The sequence below is a fragment of the Schistocerca nitens genome, chromosome 9 (genome assembly GCF_023898315.1).
Source record: "Schistocerca nitens isolate TAMUIC-IGC-003100 chromosome 9, iqSchNite1.1, whole genome shotgun sequence".
In the NCBI taxonomy this organism is placed as follows: Eukaryota; Metazoa; Arthropoda; class Insecta; order Orthoptera; family Acrididae; genus Schistocerca; species Schistocerca nitens.
Window position 1 is genome coordinate 356,414,711 of NC_064622.1, and position 19,477 is coordinate 356,434,187.

The 19,477-nt window shown below is 41.6% G+C and overlaps 2 protein-coding genes across 2 annotated transcripts in view; one reads left to right on the forward strand and one right to left on the reverse strand.

Annotated features, from left to right (window-relative positions):
- LOC126203391 (uncharacterized) overlaps nucleotides 1-17,292 on the reverse strand; it is a 46,699-nt gene extending 29,407 nt beyond the window's left edge. Inside the window, exons 1-2 of the mRNA XM_049937697.1 lie at nucleotides 16,937-17,292; nucleotides 5,702-5,895 (exon numbers count right to left, since the gene is read on the reverse strand). Coding sequence (XP_049793654.1) covers nucleotides 5,702-5,895; nucleotides 16,937-17,230 — 488 coding nt within the window. The 5' untranslated portion in view covers nucleotides 17,231-17,292. The remainder of the gene's footprint in view (nucleotides 1-5,701; nucleotides 5,896-16,936) is intronic.
- A 126-nt stretch (nucleotides 17,293-17,418) lies between these two features.
- The window catches only part of LOC126203286 (DNA repair protein RAD50), a 323,733-nt gene continuing 321,674 nt past the window's right edge, over nucleotides 17,419-19,477 (forward strand). The window contains exon 1 of the mRNA XM_049937544.1: nucleotides 17,419-17,879. Coding sequence (XP_049793501.1) covers nucleotides 17,646-17,879 — 234 coding nt within the window. The 5' untranslated portion in view covers nucleotides 17,419-17,645. The remainder of the gene's footprint in view (nucleotides 17,880-19,477) is intronic.

Below are 19,477 nucleotides of genomic sequence, written 5' to 3' on the forward strand. Positions count from 1 at the left end.
GCAACTCACCTTACAGATGATTGTTGAGCTGCAGACAGGCATATAGAAAAGACAATCACAATCTCACAACTTAATTTTTGGCAATAGCCTTTGTCAGAAAACGAAAGCACATACACAATCACACAATATCTCAGAAACAACTCATGCATAGTTGACTGCCATCTCCAGCTACTGTGTCAACAGTCTCTGAGAATCAGATCCAAACAAACCCCTCCTAACACCTCCCTGCCTCTCATCAGCAGCTGCTAGGCTAGTGGCAAGAAGTGGTGGCAGCACTGACTGCAAAATGAGCGGAGTGTTAGAAAGGGGAGAAGCAATAAGAATGAGGAAGTAGGGAAATGGCGCACAGCCATCGACAATGCATGACATCTCATAAACAAATCATTTCATCTACTGAGACAAAAAAAAGATTTTGTTGTGACAGTGCCACGACATTTAAAAGTGCCGCTACGTCAGTACGCAAACTCGGCGATAGAGGCGCTCCGCAGCTCGGCCGAGCGCGGGAGCGCCACCTGGCTATGAACGGCGCCGGCCGCATGTCACGGCACGGCAGTCGAATGACAGATACGGAGTTAGTAGTATGTAACCCGCTAGTGTTTCTACTTGTGCATATCCACGCAAATTATTAGTGATTAAAGGTTATAACATTTTGGCGACGAGGTCGGATATTTTTTTTCCTGCGTTGTGGACTTGGGTGTTCGTGTCGGGGCAGACATGGAACAGCTTATGCAAGCGCTCATTGAACAACAAACACAGCTGACGGCTGCTATTCAGGCGTTGTCGACGTCGCTTACTCATCGTCTGTCTTCCTCTTCTCCGCCTCCGTTCCCTCCTTACGACGAGGAAGCTGAAGACTGGGAGGATTATGAGAATCGTTTGCGGCAACACTTCTTGGCTTTCGGCGTTGTCGACGCTCCTATGTGTAAGTCGTTATTTCTATCCTGGATTTCCCCACGGATCTATCAGCTGCTATCTCAGTTAGCCCCTCTGTGGGAACCTGCCTCTCTGTCCTTCCAAGAAATGTGTGAATTATTGTCTAACTATTACCGAAAAAACACCCACGTCGTTGCCGCCCGCGTGGCGTTCTACCGGTGTCGTAAACAGCCCCATCAATCTTACCGGGCTTGGGCGGCGGAATTACACGGTCTGAGTAGGAAATGTCGGTTTGTCACGGACACTCATCATGAGTCTTATGCTGATTCAATGGTTCGGGACGCTATTCTACGGCTTGCTCCTGATAAAGAAGTTCGGCAACGTGCCTTACAACTGCCAAACCCGTCGTTGTCGGAAGTTCTCAGCATCGCTCAATCTTTTGAAGTGTCTCACGCTACTGGTGCGCAAATAGATGCGTGGTGTGATGTGGGCGCTGTACAGACCGCTTTCGACGCGGACAATTTGCCTGTTCCACAGGGGAACGACGATGTGGTGGCAGTTCACTTGCGTCAACAACGTCGCGTGGGGCCCCCCACGCTCGCAGCGAAAACAGCAACCACAGAAGCAGGTTCGTTCCGCATTTCCTTCTTCTCCACGTTGTTTTGTACAGCATGACAGGGCCGCGTGTCCAAAATGTTGGGCTACGTGTAATTCATGTAGGAAAAAAGGCCACATTGCTTCTGTGTGTCAGTCCCCTAAAGCTCCTGTCGACGAGGACGAGGCATCGGACATGGATGTTAACTGTGTGCTTTCTCAAACAAATAAGTTGTTTGTTACTGTTCGTGTTCCGGATAAAGACATTCGCATGCAAGTGGACACGGGCTCTGCAGTAACTCTCATTAATTCTCGCACGTATTTGGAGTTGGGCTCCCCTCCCTTGTCTCCCGTTACGCGAAATCTGCGAACTTATAATGAGCAGAAAATTCCTATCGTTGGCCAGTTTGATGCCTCCACTGCCTACAAGTCTGTTGTAAGGCTCCTCACGTTTTATGTGGTGGATCATGCGGGAACGGAAAACCTGTTCGGTTATGATGCTTTCCAGTTGTTCGGGTTCTCCATTGATGATGATGTGCACCTCATATCTGAGGATATTCCGTATCACCAACTGGATGGATTGTGTTCTGAATTCTCGTCCGTGTTCTCTGCTGGTCTGGGTCGGGCCAAGGATTTTGAAGCCCACATTACTCTTAAACCTACAACTCGCCCTAAGTTTTTCCGGGCACGCCCTATTCCGATGGCGTTGCGTGCGCCTGTCAAGGCTGAGATCGACAGGTTAACAGCTTCAGGGATTCTCCTTCCTGTTACCTCCAGCGAATGGGCATCGCCCATCGTGGTGGTTTCTAAACCCAATGGGAGTCTGCGATTGTGTGGTGATTTTAAAGCCACTGTCAACGCTCAGAGCCTCATTGACACTTATCCTCTTCCCCGTCCTGAGGAGTTATTTACCAAGCTCACTGGGGGCCAGTTCTTTTCCAAACTTGACTTATCGGAGGTCATTGGATGCGTCTTCCAAGGAATTTCTCGTCATCAACACTCCTTGTGGGTTGTATCAGTACCAGCGGTTACCATTTGGCGTCGCTAGTGCACCAGCCATTTTTCAGCGGTTTTTGGAACAGTTCACGGCTTCCGTTCCTGGCTGCATCAACTACCTGGATGACATTGTTGTCACGGGGGCCTCCACTGAGGAGCACCTTCGCAATTTGCGTTCACTGTTTCGGGTCCTGCATTCAGCTGGGTTGAAGTGCAATCTGGACAAGTCACAGTTTTTCCAACCCTCCATTGTGTATCTTGGTTTCCACTTGTCCCGTGAGGGTATACGTCCTCTACGACAGCACGTTGCGGCCATTACCGCTCTACCCCGGCCGTCTACAGTCAAAGAACTTCAGGCATTTCTCGGCAAGGTTGCTTATTATCAAAAATTCATTCCATCCGCGGTGGCAGTGGCTCATCCTCTGCATCAGCTGTTACGCAAAAACGTTCCTTTCTGTTGGTCCGACGAGTGTGAGCAGGCTTTTGTCCGCCTGAAGGCTCATTTGCAGTCAGCACCTTGTCTTGCCACATTCCGTCCGGGTCAGCACTTGGTTCTGGCGACTGGCGCGTCACAGTATGGCCTAGGGGCTGTTCTCGCCCATCGGTATGAGGATGGGTCGGAACGACCCATCGCCTACGCTTCCAAGACCCTCAACGATGCCCAACGGCGTTACTCTCAAATCGAAAAGGAGGCGCTCGCTATCATTTATGCTCTAAAAAAGTTCAGCGTTTTTTTGTATGGTTCTAAGTTTCACCTCATCACCGACCACAAGCCGCTGGTCTCTCCGTTCAGCCCCTCGGCGTCGCTTCCGGATAAGGCAGCTCACCGCCTGCAACGTTGGGCCTTATACTTGTCTCGTTTTCACTATGAGATTCACTATCGCCCCACGGCCCAGCACGCCAACGCTGACGCGTTGTCGCGTTTGCCGATGGGCCCCCACCCGATTTTCGATCGAGATGAAATACTCTGTTTCCACATTGATGAGGAAGAACGTCGTGCGGTCGAGGGTTTTCCACTTACAGGTTCGCAGGTCGCGTCGGCTACTGCGCGGGACCCGGTCCTGCGTCAGGTGATCGGTTTTGTTCAACGGGGTTGGCCGGACAGGACCAAGGGCCGGGCATCAGATCCCCTTCGCAACTACCATGCCTTGCGCCTTCGGCTGTCTGTTCGTGAGGGTATTGTTCTTCTGGCCACGGATGGCGCATCTCCACGGGTCGTGGTGCCAGCCTCTCTTCGCAAAGCTGTTCCCAAACTATTGCATGAAGGCCATTGGGGGATTTCTTGGACTAAGTCCCTGGCCCGCAGGCACGTTTATTGGCCCGGTATTGATTCGGACATCGCCCACATGGTCGCTGCGTGTGATCAGTGTGTTCAACAACTGGCTGCACCTCGTACTATGCCCTCTCCGTGGCCTGATCCGGTGCAGCCGTGGGAACGGGTGCACGCTGACTTTGCCGGCCCCTTCCTCGGCACTTATTGGCTACTGTTGATTGACGCCTTCTCAAAGTTTCCGTTTGTCGTTCGATGTCCGTCGCCCACCACTGCGGCGACGACGCTGGCTTTGTCCAAAATCTTTGCGCTAGAAGGTCTTCCGTCCACGATCGTCACGGACAATGGCCCTCAGTTCTCTTCACAGGCCTTCCGTGATTTTTGTACTGGACAAGGGATTCATCATGTTACAGCACCGCCCTTCCATCCGCAATCGAATGGGGAGGTCGAGCGCCTTGTTCGCACTTTCAAAAGCCAAATGAAAAAATTCCTTAGTGATTTTTCCACAGATGACGCTCTGTTGCAATTTCTGAGTTCTTATCGCTTCACGCCTCTGGGTGATCGCAGCCCTGCTGAACTCTTGCATGGGCGCCAACTGCGCACTCTACTGCACCTGCTTCACCCTGTCAGGCCTTGTACTGTGTCCCCTAGTGCGGGAAAATCCCCGGTGGGCGCCGACGTGTGGGCACGGGGTACGGATCTCGCCCTAAATGGATTCCAGGGGTGGTCCAGGCTCTTCGCAGCCGCCGGCTTTGTGAAATACGTATGGACGAAGGCATGGTTGTTCGCCATTACGACCAGATGCGCCCACGAGTGGTGGCCACGCTTGTGCCACCGCCCCTTCTTTTGTCTCCACCAGCCCGAGAAGCCAGTCCTGTTGTTGCTGCCGATCTTCCGGGCGTGTTGCTGCCGCCGACGTGCTACCGCTTCCGGGTACGCCGGAACCGGCCCCAGTTGCGACGCCGCCTTCTCCGGGACCCATCTCGCTGGAGCACACCCCCAGGTCCACAACACCTATGGATGCTGCTCCGGAGTTTTCACCTATCATCTTGTCCAGGAGGCACATTCCACGCGCAAGCTTCCGTCCTGGACATTTTCGACCATACTCTCGTGTTCCTCCGCGGGATCTTCTCGGGGCCTCCCAAGAGGCCATGGATGTCTCCGCGCTGTCCGTGTCTCCAAGGAAGTGAGTGTTTTTTCTTCAAGGGGGGAAAAGTGTTGTGACAGTGCCACGACATTTAAAAGTGCCGCTACGTCAGTACGCAAACTCGGCGATAGAGGCGCTCCGCAGCTCGGCCGAGCGCGGGAGCGCCACCTGGCTATGAACGGCGCCGGCTGCATGTCACGGCACGGCAGTCGAATGACAGATACGGAGTTAGTAGTATGTAACCCGCTACTGTTTCTACTTGTGCATATCCACGCAAATTATTAGTGATTAAAGGTTATAACAGATTTTCCCAGTTTTTTTTCCCACGTTTCCCTCATACATTTGAAATTCCCTGATTTCCAGAACTTGTGGGAACCCTGTGTTTATCAATCACACAGGTGTTGAAAAGAGAGAGAAGAAAATATTGTATGCAGATGACATGACAATACTGAACAATGACCGAACTGTGACACGAATTGAGAGGAGAGAGAGGGATCCTACAAGAAGCTGACTTGAGGAGTAGGTTGAAGGAATGGTGGGGGTGCTGCCAGTAAGTATATATGGGTGTGAATGAAAGATCAAGCAATGTGTCGCTGGGAGCAGTAGAGGAATACATGCTAAGTGCAATGGCAGGTTGGAGAGAGGGAAAAGAAAAGGCACTGGTCACAGAGGCCCCTATCAGTCAATTCATGAGTGAACCTGATAATAGCACTGTGGTAAATATTGTGCCTTGTGGACACTGACATCTGTTCGTTCGACCGCGAACTTTTCTCTCAAATCAAATTACTTTAGGTACAAAGTAACAATTAATTTTTACTTACACATTTGATTTTACAGCTTTAATATGTCTCCCATTTTCTTTTTCACTCAAACATGGAGTTTCTATACCAAAAGGGCTATAGAGTTTCGTAGGTGTGCGACCTAAAAGACAACGTGATCTTGTTTGTGGAGACAGTGGAGAACGGGGAGAATCACTCTTCAAGCGATGCCTGCGTCTTGTTGAGCGCCGAAATTTCTAAAAACAGGAAAAAGGAAATATTGATTTCAAAAGCTAGACCTTTTATCATTCAATCAAAATACAATAAACTATATATTGTTACCGGTGGCATGTCAACATGAACTGAAACAACGTTTGGGAAGCTTATATGCACTGCTGCTGTTACCTGACAGGGTTTTACTGTCTACACAATAAGAGGTTTTGCTTCTTAGGTATAAATGTGTAACACACTTCCATCTACTTCCCTAAACAAAATTAGAGAAAGCAAGGGGTTTTCCCCTACTATAAGATACACAATAGGGCCCTAAACATTTTCAACAAACCATCAGTTTTATATCCATGGCTGAACATAGTACATGTGTCTCATCTCTAGGGCCTATATCATAATGAAGACAACTCAGTCTTTTTTAAACAAAGCCTACCACATTCTCATGCAGAATAGACCTCAAAGGATCCCTTCTAATGAGGGACATTCCACGTCAAGTGTCCTAGTTTAGAACACGCTCCCAGCTTGAACATCTTCAATTTTGATCAAATTTATACAGTCTGTACCTGAGAAACCTGCAAGAAATTCTGAAAGGTTTCAGGTTCACTTGTAACTTTTTTGAGGTACTAGAACCATTGTTGTGAAGACAACTTTTTCGGAGACTGAAAAGCCACAAAAAAATCTTCAAGTTTGGCATGCTACTGTTCCTAATCTAGAAGAGCTATCCCCTTGCTTCTGGACACAGTGGTACAATACCTTTGTGCTCCACACATAAATGATGCAAGTAAAGTTCAGAAAGCAATGCTTTTTGTTGTTTTCCCAAATGTGAGTCACTGTGCTAGTTTGTGGTAGGTTCATTGCTACATATAACTGTACTAAAAACTGCTACATAATTCTCTTGTGAAAATTAACTGCATGCTTATAAGTTTTGTTTCTTTTCTTAGGACTTAACAACAAATTATCAGCGTCCGAAGCTTATCAAGTTGTCATTAAAATGAAGAAACAATATCAAGTCAATGCATGCAGTTATAGAAGTGCTTATTCCCCATGCCACTGAATGAAATACAGTGCTTTAAAAGGACTGAAAACTGTAAAGGAATTTTCATTAGAACAACAAGAATTTCTTACTCAACGGAGTGGTTTACACACTACTGAAAGTACTGAACTATGCTTCCTTCAAGAAGCTTTACTCCTAAAACTAAACTCCATCTAAACAGGCCTTGGATGGCCCAATGGTACCGACCGGCCGAGGTGTTATCCTCAGCCCGCAGGCGTCATTGGATGTGGATATGCAGCGGCATGTGGTCAGCACACCGCTCTCCCAGCCGTATGTCAGTTTACGAGACTGGAGCCACTGCTTCTCAGTCAAGTAGTTCCTCAGTTTGCCTCACAAGGGCTGAGTGCACCACGCTTGCCAACAGTGCTCAGCAGACTGGACGGTCACCCATCCCAGTACTAGCCCAGACAGCATTTAACGTTGGTGATCTGACGGGAACCAGTGTAAGCACTGTGGCAAGGCTGTTGGCAAGCTTTACTCCTACAAAGGTTTAAATTTTTGCAAAGACCATGCTGAAACCCTTTTCATAACAAAAACCATACTGCATGAAAAAGTTTGCACTCAATCAACATGGAAACAGCTGACTAGATAGAAAGGATAATCATGTCTGATATTAAACCAGGCCAGAAAATGGGCCCATCCTGTAGCAAAGAATCTGATACAATGAAATGTTCACAAATGGAAGTTACACATTAGTCAGATGAAAATGATGAGACTGATATCTCTGACAATTTGAGTGCTTGCTTAACAGCTGTGGGAATATCATCATTAAAATTTCAATGAATTGGTGCAATGGATACAAAAGGCTGGATGCAAAGTGGGTCATTCCATGTCAAATCACACAAGTCATGTCACCTACCATCTCAGATTTTCATGAAACTTTGCACATTTGCTTATATTCAGCTTGTGCAAAATCTTTTTGTTTTCAGACTAAAACTTTTTTTTAAAATATCGAATTTTGAATGTAGTTCTATTATGATAATTGGGGTCTACAAGAATGTCGATGCAAAATGGTAATTATCTGCATAAATACGCATAACTGATGTCTTGGAATTTTTTTCATAAGTGAAGAGATGCACATACTCAACAGACATGTAATTATTAAAGCAGTAAAGTTACAAAGAACAACACAAGACAGTGTACATTGTAATAAAATAAAATAATACTTTGTGTTGTGATGAAAAACAACAATTCTAAGTAAGATCATCCATACCTGACACCCACTGCTTCCGATTTTCATGAAGTTACTTCTACTTGGTACTTTCTGCATGGCAATAGTAAATGCAAAATTTCTCCACACACGTAATGTAGTTTTGGGGGTGGGGGGGGGTGGGGGGTGGGGGGGGGAAATGGATTTTTTTTTTACAAACGTAAATCCCGCAACAGAAGTTTGTTGTTTGGATTGCATTACTTCAAACAACAACAGAAAGTACCTTACCTTCAACACATCACTGTCATATTTCCCCAGATGTCACAGAAGGGATGTGTCTTTACTGGAAAAGAAATTAATAACTGCTCCTCGGAGTATGGGACCTCATCTCATCTTGACTTGACTTATGGGAATATAGAAAATCAACTTAAGCTGTTGTGGTCCAAATAATGATTTTTAAATATGTAAAACACTTTCTGACAGTGATACAAGATTTATCTTTTCAAAACCCTGATATTTTTTAAAAAAAGAAGAAGAAGAAGCACCCTGAGTTTTGGTAGATAGTGGATGCTCATTTAACATATATTACATCATTGTTCAGAAGATCATTCAAATCAGATTATGTAAACTGACAACCCATGGTAAGGCTGCCTCATGAGAGTACAGAGCCAAAAATTATCAATTTAATTTAAACATTTTCATTAAACAGGTTAACTTTACTTAGGGTGTCAAATTAGCATATTTATACAATTATTCTAGCCACACTAATGTTAATTTAAAATGTACATTTTTAGCAGTGATGATCCCTGAAACTATCAATGAAACTTCTTAGAACATCTTTGTTTTTAATCCACTGTGACAAATTACATTCTGTTGACTTCATATCTTTTTCATCAAAGTAATACATTCTGCCTAATGATGTTGACTTAGGTACACTACAGCACATAAAATGTTTTCCAAGGGCACAAACAAGAGTCGTCCTTCTCAGGCCAAAAGAATGACACTGCTGGTCCAGGTCGGTGGAGAAAAAGTACTTCAATGTTTCCTTCTTCATCACAGACGTTTCAGATTAAGGCAAGGCTTTTCAGAAGAAGTTGCTCTTCTAATCTCTAAAGAATCAAAAGAAAGTTGTTTGTAATGGTGAAAATTCCTGGTACCAGGCATTACGGGAATCTCTTCTCGAGGTTCTTGAATAGGAAATCTACACTGACTTTCTCTGGCGGAGGGAGGGGGAGGCAGAAGGGGGGGGGGGAGAGAAAATGGTCAATATTAGTTTTGCAGAAATCGTAAATACCAGATGCAATTGTCATTTGTGCATTATCCACTAGTTGAAGCCTAGCTCTTCTCAATACACATTTTTTTAGTTCCTCCCAAACCATCACACACAGATTTATCGTGGCTAGTAGCAAAAAAGGAACGCTCAGCATCAATAGAAAAATTTTATTTGTGCTCATACAAATTTTTAAAGCTTTTTCTTTTCTTATATTGAGCAGCACATCCATCAATGAAATAATGGACTTTCTTCACTTCTGGATAATGCTCTGCCAGCTACTTAACCATTTCTTTCTGGACATCAGTTATAAATACTACATCATGTTACATATCATCTCTTATGAAGCAGTGATTCACTATTACCAAGATTTACTTTCTTCATTTGCCACATAAACACATATGGGTGGATTGCGCAGTTGCTTTTTGTCCAGTGGTAACTTTGAAATTCATTATGAATTACAAAACTGTAGTTTTCAGCAAAGTCCATTAAGAGAATTGTTTTTTCTGGGGTTAGATTGTCTTTCAGTTTTTTCAAGGATTTTAGACTGACACTTCGATATAAATGAGTGTGGTTTAAGTGCCTGTAATCTTTTACTAACAAGTCTATGTATTCACCATCAGTGGCAGACTGCTTTATCAATTCTTCCCGATGATCTGTGTTTATCCACTGGCTGAATTCAGTTTCATCAGCATCTTTGTACACTAATTTCTGTTTCAATAATTCTGACACTTTGTCATCACTGAGAAAATTATCACAATGATAAGTCTGCAGCTGTAGTTTTCAGAGTCATATACAAGAAATTTTATACGTTCCTTGTATGTTTCTTCAATGTGTTCCGCATCCAAAAGCGGTTTTACATTTTGGTGTATCTCCCCCCCCCCCCCACCACTTTGAATGAGTGCCGGCAGCACCAGCTAAAATACACCATTTCAGTCCTCCCATCTAAAACAAGAGTACAGTTCTCATAAATTGCAAAGAATGAGTCTTTTTTGCATATAAACATTCTTCCGAATGCTAACTTTGTCTTTTGTTCCTGGCAAGATTTGAGTATATTCATGATTTTGGTAGAAATCAGTGAAGATTTTTACCACTTCACCAGTAATAGCTTTCTCCCTTTTTGGTATAGGAATTGTTAAAATACCCATTTCTGTTTTCAGTTTCCTTGCTTGTCGAACCACATTCTCGCTAACATTGAATTCTGACATTATCTTTTCTTTTGACCAAGAGGGTGGAGCTAAAGTTAAAATTTGAATTTTTTCAAGTACTCTTACACTAGTGACTTTTTCTTTCATTAACAATATCATGCCATCAAAATCTTTGGCTTTCTTAACAATTTCACCATCAAATTTTTCTTCTCTACTACCAGAATCTTCAACACTGAAATCTAATGCCTGGCACACGCTTCTTTCCAAAACATGCTTCACTTCTTCTAGCTTCTTTTTGCCATATGAAGCCATGCTGTGATTTGGAGTGGAGTGAAGTTTTTGAGGGAGAGCACCCCACATCATGTAAAGGTTTATTTGCATCCTCAATACTTTGACTTTTTAGATACGTTTAGATATGTTTAGCACTTAATGTTATAGACAAAGACAAGCAAACTGACGTCAAAGATTTTTTAACTGTTTGTTTGTGTTTTTGAAAGGATCGCAACAAGTTCTTTGATGACGTTCAAAAACTTTTAAGTAATTGTATCCGCAATGTCCACATATAGTAGCATTTTCTTGATCTTGTGGAAAGTTTATATTGGATCACAGCAATGCCAAATCTCATTGGTCTTCATTCAGGTCTTCTATTTTCTTTTCTTTTTTTTTTTTTTGTAAAGTTTTTACTAAGGTACAGGTTGTCAAATGACATGGTGTTTTCAGTAATTTTCCAACAGTGCATGAATTCACATTTTCGATTGCAATTAACTCGGCACTAATTCACTTAAAACATACTTTATACATGTGGAATGATCGGGCTGCACTACAAACAGATATGACTTGTGTCACAGAAAGACAAAGAGCAGCTTAGGCCAAATAGACTAATTGTTGCATGCCAATTATTCTCAACAATGAATTTCAAGCAAGTGTTGCATTGTTTTCATGCTTATAAAGATTTCAAACAAGCTACTGCTGACTATGAACATTTTTTATCACTGTGAGCAGGTGATTTTGTTGAACACATAAATCATACATATTATAGTCTTTAAAAAATTACTGAATTAGTCAAATGAAAAGAAATAAATTTTCGGGCTTAATGTTAACTTGCCCGCCTAGAATGAGTTTTACTTAAATATGCTAATTTGATACCCTTGCGTTTGAGGCAGTGAGTGGATGAACTTACTCAAAATGATGACCCCTTTCTGCCACAGCCAAACAGTTTTTTTATTTCAGAACTGTGTATCAGTTAACAGAAGACCCATTAAAATTTTGATTTTATTAGAAAATTTACAATCTAGGGGATTATTTACGACCAAAATCAGGTTCCCAGCAGCAGGATGGAGATATGTGATATAAGTATTATTCCACATCCTCGCAATCGTTCTGAAATCAAAAACTGTCATACATTTAAAAAAAAAAAATCCTTTGCATCTTTACTGCTTAAATAATCACATCTGTTGAGGATGTGTTTCTCTTAACGTATGAAAAAAATTCAAACTCAAAAGCTTCTTAAACACCTGAGTTATGGGAATTTATGTAGATAAGTACCATTCTGCAATGACAATGTGGCAGAGCCGTTATCAGAGTATCACTACATTTAAAATTTGATAGAAAATAAAGTTGTAGCCTGAGACGAAAAAGGTTTTGCATTAGTTTCTATGTTATAAGTATAAGCCAATGTACAAGGTTTAGTGAAAATCTGAGATACAGAGTCACAAACCTTTGAATTATTGCATATTTGGCATGGAATGACCCAAGCTAAAAATACATCAAGCTGAAGTTGCAGTCATTAAGAAAATTGTAGCAGTTGGCGGAGGATTTGATCCCAGTGAACTGGAGCAACTATGCACAAGTAATGCTTGACTTGTTTAGATTACAGCTACCTGATCCAACAACTGAAGGAAAAATTACAGATATCAAACCATAGTGAGAAAAGTCAAATTTTGACCCAAAAGACTATGGAAGAATTTTGTGTTCCAGACAGAATGTTAAGAAATGCTAGAAAGTTAAAAGCCGAACAAGGAGTATTGGCAGAGCCCAACGGTAAATGTGGGGAAAAATCTTCAGAGTCTGTGAAGGCAAGAGTCACAAAGTATTTGTATGATGAAGAATGTAGCCATATTTGTCCAAGTAATAAGACTGTATTAATGTTTGAACAGATGGAGGAAAGGTTCAAAAACAAATATAGTTGTTACTGAGCAGGTAAAAAGAAATGTTTGTTGCTTACTGCAATAAAAATGGATTTTCCAGATATTGTGAATTAAGGCCAAAATGGTGTGTTGCTGTAGAGATGCAGCTGGTTCACTTTAAGTTTGCATCTGCACAATACATTAGAATGTGAAACTAATTTTGGCACACAGGCCAATAAAAGAAGATTATAAAATTTTACTGAGTAAAGTTGTCTGGAATTTGGAAAAGAAGGACTGCATCCTTCATCACTGTGAAGTATGTCCTGGAATATAAGCTTTAAAGGAATATTTGGAACCTGTTTTTGCAGGTATTGAACCTGAGGATCCAATTCAGTTTAAACAATAGCCTCACATTGACAGTTACACTTGAAACCAGAGAAATGACAGTTGAACACATTGAAGAATTAGTTACAAAACTTTTGGTCCTTTCTGCTCAACACTACATTGCAAAGCATCAGAGCAAGCATTTGCAATGGACTAAAGAAGATTTCAAACCAGGAGAATAGATTACACAAAATGGATTTTGCTGGAAATTTTCCTTTATTGTCCAAGATGCAGTTCAAGGATTTCATTGGGAAGATGGCTAAGCTACGTTACACCCATTTGTCATTTACTACAATGATGATAAATAACTAAAATGCATCAGCTACTGCATAATCAGTTATTGCTTCAGATGTGATATACAGTTGCGGTGAATGTGTTTTTAACTTTCACAGTTATTAAGCATTCTCATTATTTTAGTGGTGGTTCTGCTGCCCATTACAAAAATTTTAAGAACTTCATAAATCTTCGCCATCACCAAAAAGATTTGGTATTACAGCGGAACGGAATACTTTCAGAATAAGCCACAAGATATCACCATGTGATGGAATTGGGGACACAGTTATGTCTTTAGCAGCAAGAGCTAGCCTTCAGTGTAGACGTGAAAACCAATTTGAATATCGCAAAGCAAATGCGCATGTTGACTGAAATGCTTAAGGTACTTCTAAGCGTGTTGTCATTACTGACTACAACCTGGCCAGTATGTTGTTTGTATTTATGATGGAAAATGGTGGATACGAAGTATCTGAAGTTTCATATGAAGAAAAAGATGTCTTGATTAGCTTCATGCATCCTCATGGAGCTGCTCAACCATTTCAATGGCCTGCTACAAGAGACATATGCTGAATTCCAGAACAACAGATAATTGTAGTCATTCCAGTTCCAGCTGCATCAATGATGGGGTGGTAATACAGTTTGCCAAAAGTAATATTTTTGGACATTAGCAACCAATTTAAAACACTGAACAACTGAAGAATTTTGCATTATGGCTTGGAAACCAAAAGAGATGCAAACAAGGCTTAGGAACGTGCTAGACACCCACGTTGAGGTTTGGGAACCTGCAGTAAAGAAACTGCACCCGTGGCTGACCTTGTCTGGCTATTGTGCAAGGCACATTGGCAATGGACTTACCAGTCACTGAGACCAGTAGTGGGATTGCTACTGTGCAGCAACACAAGGATTCTTCTTGAATTACAAAAAAATGTTAATAGTTTAGGCACAATTTTTGCACCTTACCCAAAGAGACCCAAAAACGGAAATATGTATTTCTAATAAAAAGAAATGTGCTCTAATGACTGGTGTTAATGAATGTAATGTGGTAGGTGTCCGTTTTGAGACATATGACTTTGAACATGTGTATAATTTGGTACACTTGTAGCAAATTTACAGGATGGTACCACAGTAATTAAACACACAAGCCGAGCCCTAATTTGTGAAATATCTAACAGCCACACAGACAATAAGTTGGCAAAAGATCAGGTCCATAGTTCCTTTTCCTCACTACTTATATGCCTTGTTAAACTATGGGGCAAATTTGTCAACATGATTTGCTGCCCACTTTGAACTGAGATTATGAGAAAAGCATTACTTTCTGAACTTTAATTCCATCATTTATGTGTTGAGCACAGAAGGTTGTACCACAATGTTCAGAAGCAAGGGGCTACCTCTTTTAGACTAGTGACATGCCGAACTTGAAGATTTCTTCGTGACTGTTCGGTCTTCGAAAAAGTAGTCTTCACAAAAATTGTTCCAGCACCTCAACCAAGCTATAGGTGAATCTGACACTTTACAGAAGTTCATGTATGTCCCTCAGGTACACAGGTACAGGCTGTATAAGATATATCAAAATTGAAGATGGTCGAACTGGGAGCCCCAGGACACTTGACATGGAATGACCCACAACTTATTTCTCTTACATAATTTATTTTTCACATCAATATACATATTCACATTTCCAATCCACAAACTCATTTAGCCAATTGAAAAAAAAAAGAAAGGGGGGGGGGGAGGAGATAGCTGCGACCATTTGGATGTTCACTTCAAAGAATTTTCATTCTGTTACTTACTTGAACTTCTATTCACAATTGTTAATGTTCTTCTGTGTATGCAGGTACAGATACTCCCTGCATACATGCCACCAATCATGGATCCACTAAAAATGGTTAATTTAGAGGGATAGTACACTCAAATTATTCTTGTGATTGAAGGGATAGATAATTTCTAAAATCGTTGGAGGAAATGGCAACAGAACAACTATTCATGTTGATGTGTAGAATGTATGTGAAAAATGACACACCACCTGACTTTCGAAAAAATATTGCCTACACAACTCCAAAGACTGTGAGAGCTGACAAGTTTGAGAATTATCGCACAGTCAGCTTTACAGCTCATGCATCCAACTTGCTGAGAATAATAATATACAGAGGAATGGAAAAGAAAACTGAGGATGTGCTAGATGATCAGTTTGACTTTAGGAAACATAAACACAACATAGAGGCAATTCTGGCATTGCAATTGATAATAGAAGCAAGATTAAAGAAAAATCAAGACACATTCACAGGATTTGTCAACATGGAAAAGTGTTTGACAATGTAAAATGATGCAAAGTGAAATTCTGAGAAAAATTGGGATAAGCTATAGGGAGAGATGAACAACATGAAATGTGTACAAGAGTCTAGAGTGAGTAGTAAGAGTGGACAACCAAAAATGAAGTTCTTGGATTAAAAAGGTGCAAGACAGGGATGTAGTCTTTCACCCCTATTGTTCAGTCTGTACACTGAAGAAGCACAATGGAAATAAAGGAAAGGTTTAGGAGTGGAATTAAAGTTCATGGTGAAAGAATATCAATGATACCATTTGCTGATGACATTGCAATCCTGAGTGAAAATGAAGAAGAATTATGTGATCTCCTGAATGGAATGAACAGTCTAATGAGTACAGGATGTGGACTGAGAGTAAACTGAAGGAGGACTACAGTAATGAGAAGAAGAGGAAATAAGAACACCGAGATACTTATAAGGATTGATGGTTATGAAGCAGGTGGAGTTAAGAAATTCGGCTACCTAGGCAATGAAATAAATGATGGATGGAGCAAGGAGGACATCACAAGCACATTAGCACTCGCAAAAAAGGACATTCCTGGGTGAGAGAAGTCTACTAGTATCAAACATAGGCCTTAATTTGAGGAGGAAATTTCTCAGAATGCACGTTTGGAGCACAGTATTTTGTATGGCAGTGGAACATGGACAGTGGGAAAATGGGAACAGAAGAGAATCGAAGCATTTGAGGTATGGCGCTACATATGATTGTTAAAAATTAAGTGGACTGATAAGGTAAGGTATGAGGAGATTCTGCGTAGAATCGCAGAAGAAAGGAATACGTGGAAAACACTGACAAGGTGAAGGGACAGAGCGATAGCGCATCCTTTAATACATCAGGAAATGACTTCCATGGTACTAGAGGTAGCTGTAGCCAGCGATAGAGATTAATTGAGGACATAGGCTGCAAGTGCTACTCTGAGATGAAGAGGTTGGCACAGAATGGGAATTCGTGACCGGCCGCATCAAACCTGTCAGAAGACTGATGAATAAAAAATTAAATAAATGACTAAAAAAGATAATAAATAAATACTATGCACTTTTTTCATATTATAAGCTTATTTTAGCACTCTTACACAGAAATTTATTCCGAGATTAGATCCGAGTGAACGGTTTGCAAAATCTACAACATACCCGTGACTTACTTCAGGGGCACTTATACCAACAAGTCCGAGAACAGGAATATGAGTTAAAGAAACACGACTATTTGTTTGGGCCAGTCAAAATACTGTCCTGCATGACGTCACCACCATCATACTAACTAGTTCCAACAATTTACACGAAGACGAGAAACATTACTCACTTGAATTTACAGAACCCATAAATTAAACGATCAATCCTTACTTGTGATATTACACCAAATGTTGTTTGCATGGAACTCAGAGTCTTTGAAATTTTATTTGCTCCTGATCTTAATATTCGCGTGGCATCTTCACGAGTCACTTGTATATTCGAGAGATTTAAACCACTCCACAATTTTTCTCGTTTTCTTTTTCCTTGCACTTTCAGTTCTGACGGGCACGATTGTTCTCTGTCGTATTTGTCTTGAAGCTTTCTTCTAGTGCTTCTTCTGGTGGACGTAACAAGTTCATTACGTCTGAATTTTAACGCGTCGCAAAACGCTTCTTGATACATCATTATTTTCCTCGCAACACAAAACCAAATTTCAAAACCAACCGCTACTTTCTGCGCACCATTGATTACAACAGTGTACCAACATACAAATAATCTACTAACAGTATACTACAAATAATGCAAAAATATCTTTGGAAACTGGAAGAGAAGTCTGGCCAAACTTGAGGTGCATGTTGGTAAACATGATTAGATATTGGCGGGTGTATGGCATGTGTATTCAGCGTGGAAATTTGGCTGTCAGAAATTGTTGATGATTTGTGTTTTAAAGATAGTGTCATATTATGAAAGCGCCATTGGTACATTAATATAGGTACCACTGATTAGAGGATAGGCGCCCTTCCGTGATGTGACGGATTGTATCACTATTGATATTGTTTACAGTTATTTGTTCGTATTCGGTCCTTTAAAATTCGATATAATGGCTAGATTACTTAAGATGCAGATACAGGGAATCCGAAGCTTTGGTCCGAACGACAGTGATCAGCAGATGATTACGTTTCAATCACCTGTGACGCTGATATTAGGGCAGAACGGATGTGGTAAGACGACGACAATTGAAGCCCTGAAGTATGCAGCTACAGGTGAGGTGCCAGCAGGAACGAAACAAGGGCAGTCGTTTGTTCATGACCCGAAGATGGCTCGTCAGCCGGAGGTAAGTAGTTGACGTTACAATCTATTCACTGGGTTATGTTTAATGTTTGTCTTTGTGTTTTACGTATCTATGAAGTCAATTTGCTATTCAGTGCTTACTTTGCTTTCCCCCGACCTGTGACAAGCCGCTTTAGGTCGCTTATACGAGGATTACTGTTTATGTGTTTTTAAACATCTTGCTTTAGTGACCATTAGTAGAGATGAAAACACTTCCAAATATAACAAAAAAGTGATGTTACAAAACAAGGTATCAAATCTTCTAACATTTGGATTTGTTGTCAGGCACCTGCTGACTCAAAACAGCTGAGCCTTTGAACCACTGAGAAAGTTTTGCAGTGCGTATCTGCGCCTATACTCTGCAAACCACAATGGCAGAGCATAAGTCCTGTTGTACCAGGTATCATGGTTTTTTACTGTTCTGTTCACATACGGAGCATGGGAAGACTGACTGAATGTCTCAGTGCATGTAGTAATTATTCTACTCTTATTCTCATGGTCCCTGTGTGAGTGATACATAGGGGATTGTAGTGAAGCTGATTCTTGAAACTTTGCTAATAGACTTTCTTGGGATAGCCTAGTTGGTTCTATCTTCAAGAGGTTTCCAGTTCAGCTCCTTCAGTATCTCTGTGACACTCAGCCATGGATTAAACAAACTTGTGACCATTTGTTCTGCCCCTCTTCGTATATGTTCAATATCCCCTGTTAGTCACATTTGCTAGGGGTCACACACACTTGAGCAGTGTTCTAGGATGGGTTACACGAGTGATTTGTAAACAATCTCCGTTGTTGACTGTTGCACTTCCCCCAGTATTTTACTGATAAACCAACGTCTAGTACCTGTTTTGCCGATGACTGAGCCTATATGGTCATTACATTTCATATCCCAAGAGTTTTACAACCAGGTATTTTTATGATTTGGCCGATTCCAACAGGACTCATTGATATTACAGTCATAGGATACTATGTTCTTTTTCTTATGTGGAGTGCAAAATGTTACATTTCTGAACATTTAAAGAAAGTTATCAATCTTTGCACCTTTTTGAAATCTTATCAAGATCTGACTGAATATTAATGCAGCTTCTTTCAGACAGTACTTCATTATAAATAACTGATTCATCTGCAGAAAGCCTGTGGTCACTGTTAATATTTTCTGCAAGGTAATTAGTATACAGATGAACAGCGAGGACGTCCTCACCCGGTAGCTGAATGGTCAGTGTGACAGAATGTCAATCCTAAGGGCCCGTGTTCGATTCCCGGCTGGGTTGGAGATTTTCTCCACTCAGGGACTGGATTTTGTGTTGTCCTAATCATAATCATTTTATCCCCATTGACGTGCAAGTCGCCGAAGTGGCTTCAGATTGAAAGACTTGCACCCAGCGAACAGTCTACCCGACAGGAGGCCCTAGTCACACGACATTTACATTTTAACAGCAAGGGTCCCAACACACTTCTCTGGGGCATACCCAAAGTTACTTCATTTGATGATGAGTTTCCATCCAAGATAACGTGCTGTTTCCTACCTACCAAAAAGCCGTCAATCCAGTCATATGGTACTCCATATGATCAAACATTTGACGATAAGCAAAAATCAAACAATAG